The 6233-nt window shown below is 39.5% G+C and overlaps 3 protein-coding genes across 3 annotated transcripts; 1 reads left to right on the top strand and 2 right to left on the bottom strand.

The window, feature by feature from the left end:
- Positions 1–1746: 1746 nt before the first annotated feature.
- LOZ57_006913 (uncharacterized protein) lies at positions 1747–3137 on the top strand (the record flags this gene model as incomplete). Its single annotated transcript, XM_049255928.1, has 2 exons — positions 1747–1823; positions 1871–3137. 2 exons carry the CDS (start codon positions 1747–1749, stop codon positions 3135–3137), a joined length of 1344 nt encoding a protein of 447 aa, XP_049105099.1.
- Positions 3138–3434: 297 nt separating this feature from the next.
- Positions 3435–3925, bottom strand: RPS20 (40S ribosomal protein S20; the record flags this gene model as incomplete). Its single annotated transcript, XM_049255927.1, has 3 exons — positions 3435–3519; positions 3601–3824; positions 3884–3925. 3 exons carry the CDS (start codon positions 3923–3925, stop codon positions 3435–3437), a joined length of 351 nt encoding a protein of 116 aa, XP_049105098.1.
- A 513-nt stretch (positions 3926–4438) lies between these two features.
- Positions 4439–5836, bottom strand: LOZ57_006911 (uncharacterized protein; the record flags this gene model as incomplete). The annotated part of the gene is made up of 3 exons (XM_049255926.1): positions 4439–5495; positions 5560–5631; positions 5667–5836. The coding sequence occupies 3 exons, from the start codon at positions 5834–5836 to the stop codon at positions 4439–4441; spliced, it is 1299 nt and encodes a 432-aa protein (XP_049105097.1).
- Between the last annotated feature and the right edge of the window lie 397 nt (positions 5837–6233).

Raw genomic sequence — 6233 nt, 5'->3', positions numbered from 1 at the left:
ATACAGCACAATTATTTAAAGAAACTAAACAATTTTATTCAATAAGATATATTATATGAACTTTATTCAAATGATAAAATTAAATTTCTACATCTTGTTTAAGTTTATATACACATTTGCTTTTACATTAGAAAATATATTATTCATAGTTACAGACACTGATATTTAATTATTAGATTTTAATAGAGTGCTTAAATTTATACAGTTTAAAATCTCAAACATTCAGAAAACTTCCCTAGAGTCTACTACATTTACTATATGTCAGAGAATAGACGAACTACTAAACTATTTAAAGAGAGTTAACATCATATCTAGACATAGATAAATCTATTATGCTTTAGAGAAAAATAGCATTGAAAAAAGTAATTATAAAAACTAAAAGAGATGATCTAGCTGCAGCTTTAAAGATTGAAAAGAAGTATTTTCAATATGATAAAGAATTAAATTTTTTCAATTTTAAATAAGCTGATAAAGCTTAATTCTATTTTTCTTCAAAAATTATGAAAATGATAGCAAAAGTTATAGAAAAAAAATAGAAATAGAAGAATAAAAGAATATAAAACAAACAGAAGAAGCTTTAATAAATTATATTGAAAGAAAATTTAATTACTAAGCACACTAAGTAGTGTGCAATTTATAAAGAAGAATGGTTAGCAAAAAAATTTAAAAAAAAAATAACTAAAGCTGCAACTGCAACTTATAGATAGATTGAGAAGAATGCTAGAAAGATATATAAAGTTCTGAAATAGATAGCAAAGAAAAATGAACTCTACAGTATAAAAAGATTCAGAAAAAGAAAACTGTACAGAAAATTTACTAAAAAGATCTGACATCAGAAACTTCTACTTTATCTATATATTCTACAGAATCTGTAACACTCAAAAAAACCCTAGAAAAACTCTCTATGACTTTAACAAGCTTACAATTGAGCTCTTAAACATTAAAGTCAGATTTTGTGATCACTTTAAAGTTTAGAGTTCAAGAAGTCAGAAATGTTAGTTACACATAAAAATCAAGCTATTAGATCACTTCATCAATTTTTGAATTAATCATACTAATTTCTATGTTTTAATTCTTTCCTACTTGCTGTAACTAATAGCTTAATCAATTTTACTATGTCATTGTTGAATAATTATATTTTGAAGGTAGTGGTAATTTTGTAAAAAGCGGTCGTTGGGTGAGATCAGGCGTTTGGTGAGGAATTACGTTATATGACGAGTTACTACATTGCGGGCAACCGTAATATTACGGCATCCCACAGACCCGGGACTCCGCTATGGTCTGAGATAGCAGGTAAACAGCATGCAACCTACAGCTCCTACACATGACTGTAAATGGTGAAAGTTTGCATATAGTACCTGAGAAATGGCAGTTTGTGCATATTATCAGGAAGGCAGATGCCGGTTTGGAGGTAAGACACAACCTTGGTCCTCCGTTAGTTACTCAACTACAGTTCAGGCAAATCCTGCCCTCTATCGAATAAGCTACTAAGATTCAATTGAGGTCAGATCGCTGTAAAAACGAGCATCCTGGCCGCCAGACTCTCGTTAGTAATCGATTTAACGTATTTCAAGGTAGTAGAAGCAATGTCTTTGGAGGTACCTATATTCCCCATCCTTCCTAGTTGATTATGTATTGTGAATATGTACTGCGTGTTTGTCTGGCCTGGATACACTCCAGAATTGTGCCGTATATCACATTATTCCCCAGTACCATTCACTACTCGTAGAACATTTCTATGCGCCAATGTTCTATTCGAGTGCTGACTCGCTGACTAAATGGGCGCAGGTTCCCGCCCAACGGAAGACCTACGGAAAAAGCGAGTATTAGTTGCAGATTTGAACCTTGCAAAGTTCTAATACTTTTACAGATATGTCCTCACCCCTGACGATATTAGAGCAGACCTTACTCTTGGGAAAGGCCGACCTCAATGGATATTTTCTGCCTATGGTCCAGGTAAAAATATGCCGATCCAATTGTTCGGTGGGCCTGAAAGAGAGAAAAGCTTTGAGGAAATGCGCGCTATCCATTATGACGCTATCATTACCAGAACTACTGATAAAGCTATTGAAGATGCAAATAATCTGTACGCGGCTGCCGAGAACCAAATCCATGCCATTCTGAATGATATTGAAGGTGCAATAAAGTATTTAATCAATGGTACAAACCAGCATCCCAATCGCATTGATTTTCTAGATGGAAAAGGGATGCATCACTCGGGACCCCCGGCACCTGCCGCTTCCTCTCAATGGACGACACCCTTTCGTCAACCCACACAAGCCATAGATGGGTTTGGTAAACCCTCTGTACCTGGACAACAACAGCAACAACAACAAATAGCATTTGGCCAAGCGGCATCTGGTCCTCCAATATTTGGCCGCCCATCCGCTATCAGCCAGACGACAAGTGACACGTCAGCCCCGGCAGCATTTGGCCAAATATCAACAACGACTCAAACTGTATCTCAAGAGCAACTTGACTGCGTCAAAATAAATACCATTTCGCCGTTTACTCGGGTTTCAAATCAGAGTCATTCCTATAGACAACTACAGCGTCCGATTCAGGGCCAATTCGGGACGGGAGTAGCTACGGGCACACTCGAGCCTAGTCAGATGAAGAATCCGTTTAGACAGCCCTCATCCACTTTAACCCCAAGTACACCCATATCTTCTGGTGATCCGCAAGCGCACACAAACATTTTCTCTTCTCAATCGCCAATGTTTGGTAGGGAAACAACCACCGCGCGGCCAACCCACCAACTATCTTCCCCTGTACCGCCCCCTAGCACTATTATTTCAGCAAACATCATAACATTAAACCCTCTGCCTAAACTCACAGGAGAGACCCAACACGATCCAATGACCAACAAACTTTTGGTATGGAAAGGCCAGGTTGTCAAATACATCGATGACGAGCCGTGTTATCAACATCCAGATAACCCAACAACTTTTGTCCATATTTTCTTTCCTGATGGCGCACCCACTCCAGATGCCTTCAAAAGTTCCATTGGCACACCTGGTGAATATACGTCGGGAATTGAGACGGCATATAGCTATTCAAAGGAGCACGGCGCGTTCAAAAACGGACTTATGCCCCTTGTTCCGCCAAAGCCAGAATGGTGCAGCTTTGATTTATAAGTCCCACATATATCCGTACGTACCTACATATGTACATATTTATATCTTATTTGATATTTTTATATGATATTTCTAAGATTCCAGTTTATCGTTTTCTCGAGGTGAATGTCCAAGGTTACTCTAACGTAATCCACAGTTACAACTAATAGATCGCTGATGCAAATATTAAGGGAAATGTATGTTGCTAAGTATCCTAGTACTGTTCATTTTTGAGTTTAATTGGATAATTTGCTGTTGAATTTCGAGTAGGACACACCACTGCGGCAGTAAACTGCTTATTGAGAAAAATGAAACATGTCATGCAGCAATGGTAACTTCAACTTCCACACCAGCCTCAATGTTTATGATGATCTGTTTTACAGTCTCGGTTGGGGCATGCAGGCTATAAAACAGATAGATTCGTAAATTAATCATGTATCCATAGAAATATTCTGGGATCTAAGAAGAGGAAGCAAAAACATACTCGATCAAGCGTTTGTGAATCCGCATTTCAAACCTATCCCAAGTCTTACTACCTTCACCATTGGGTGTTTTGCGAGTAGAAATTGTGAGCGTTTTGGTAGGAAGCCTAACAGGCCCTTTAACGTGAAGTGACTTGGAGCGCGCACGCTCGATGAGCTCCTGGCAGACCTTCTCAAGAGAAGCAACCTTGCGAGAAGTCAGGGTGATGCGAATTTTATGGATTTTCTATATAAGCATTGTAGGTTAGAACTAATATATGCGTAGCGAGAACTGCTTTTACGCACTGGGCCCTCCCCAAAATCCTTCTCAGGCTTTTGATATGACATCTTTGTAAGGAAGGAAACACTACAATCAAGAATGTCAGCAGTCATCATACATAATCGGCGAAGTTGTAGTATATACCTTGCGAATGATGAATGCCAGTCAAGACCTGAACAATCCGTTCGGTAATGTGATGACAGGCTAGGGTGAGGAAGATTGAATGCGTAAAACTCCTCAGCTTTGTGATCGTGTGGGATTTTAGCTCTGGGCGTCACGAGTAACGTGCTCCAGCTAGCCCTAAAGAACTTTAAACAAAGCCACCAAGTCTTGACCTTAACGTAATTCCTCACCAATTGCCCAATCTCACCCAAATGACTGCTTCTTACAAAATTAACTACCACTACGGAGGTCGCCGCCCGTTCGCAGGTCCCCAGGTGCCCAAGCGGGTGGTCACCAGGCGTCTTAACTGGTAATTACTGGTTCCAAACATGGATGTTACCAGTGTGCAATTGGTATGATGTGGGTTGAACTGTCCCCAGGCATTGTGAAGTGACTTAACAGATCTTGATCTTGTATAATCAGATTAAGTTAACTATATCAGATGAGCATTTAGCTGGATTGCAGAAATATGCATCACAATCCAGTACCAGCTCTATTTCTGAAAACCAAGAATATAATAAATAAGCATAGCTCTCATCACTGTCTGATCCATAATGAATTCCAAGAGGAATTATCTTTCTATTTTTTTCTGCAAAAACTAAGCTCCCAGAGTCCCCAGGTGCAGAAAATGAGTCATATGCATTTTTCCACTTAATGCGCAGCAAGTAGGCAGGAGTCTCGTCTAATTCACTTGAAGATGATGATGACGAGGATGAATTTGCCATACGTCTTCGTCTCCGAGATGGTAGCTTTTGTTTGAGACCTCGACGGTTGTGTAAAATTTCCACTAATAAGCCTGATGTACGACCTGTACTTGCACCGATTTTATGTACTTCAACTGGGCTATTATTTTTGACCCACTCACGAAAGCAGTCAATGTTCATTGCTGAAGGGCTTCGTTTAATTTCAATATCAGCATCAGCTATGTTGGAGGGAAGACCCGCGAGTTCATGACAATTCACATCACCCAATACGCAAGGAATAAAGTTTGACGCAAACATTTCCGGAATATCAAGAAAACAAATTTCATCTAGAACTGGGCGATCGATCAACCAGTCTCTTCGAAACTTTGGTCTTCCACCAAGTCTGTCACACTGAGGAATAGTTGTTAGCTGAAGAAGTTCCCCATTGCTCTTAACATATAAATGCCTTCCAGAATCTCCAATAACATGGCTAACTGTTGCAAGAACATGTTTTGTATCTCCAGCTGAGTCTATGGTTATAATGAAACCAAGAGTGCCATACATTTCAGAGAGCTGATTGACAGAATTAGATTCAGAATATAGCTTACTCCCAGGTGTGAGAATTGACACATCTCCATTCTCAGGTCGTATATTGTTAAAGTCAATTGTCAGTCGAGTCCCGAATATCGGCAAATCGGCAAGTAACGGAGGAAGTGGTGGAATTTTCGTATGCCAGAGTAAAATGATTTGCCGACGGCCATCTTCTGAAAATGGATACGCAAAGCCGAGAAAACTGAGCAAGGGAAATTCTTATTAGTTTGTAATCACACTAGTATGATATGGGTATTGGGAATTACTTTTCACACTGATGGTCATCAATGACCTGGCATATGTAATTCACAATGCTCATGTAGAGCACCTCTGCAGCGCTTCTTCATCTGTAAGCCAAGAAGCTGTAACAAACTGACCAACGAGATTTGGATCCTGAACATGTAAAGAGTTTGATTTCTCCATCTCTTTCAAGATGAAGTGTGCTTGCTGATCAGTGAGAGTGGTCTTTTTGATAAGTCTCCGCATCTCCCGTGCGCGTATTCGTCGTTTCCCCAAATCAGGTTGCATATTGTCTGAGTTCATTTCGAACATTCAAGTTAGTTTTCTATCCGAAATAATTTCTCTGACGATGGTAATGATCAGTGGAGGAATGATGAAGCTCGGTTTTCAAGGTTGAAGCTAGGTACTTGGTAGTTAAATAGTGGGCCGTGGCGTGGTGGCGCGAGTGCGGAGAGCAGGAGGGATGGTTGGCGTACTGTCGGATGACGTAGTTATTCTCCGAAGTATGGAGTACTACGTAACATGAACCAAAGTTTCTATCAGACGACACAGGAACACGTGAGGATCATGTGACTGACAGGAACACGTGAGGATCATGTGACTGAGAGTCTATAATATTGTGTCTGGTCTTTTAGAGATCTGATTATTAATAAGTCATCTAACTTCTGCTCAACACATCTCTATAATTTTGACAGTGATG

This window comes from Ophidiomyces ophidiicola (genome assembly GCF_022830035.1).
Source record: "Ophidiomyces ophidiicola strain CBS 122913 chromosome Unknown scaffold_84, whole genome shotgun sequence".
NCBI lineage: Eukaryota > Fungi > Ascomycota > Eurotiomycetes > Onygenales > Onygenaceae > Ophidiomyces > Ophidiomyces ophidiicola.
This window is presented reverse-complemented; position numbering and strand designations above follow the sequence as displayed.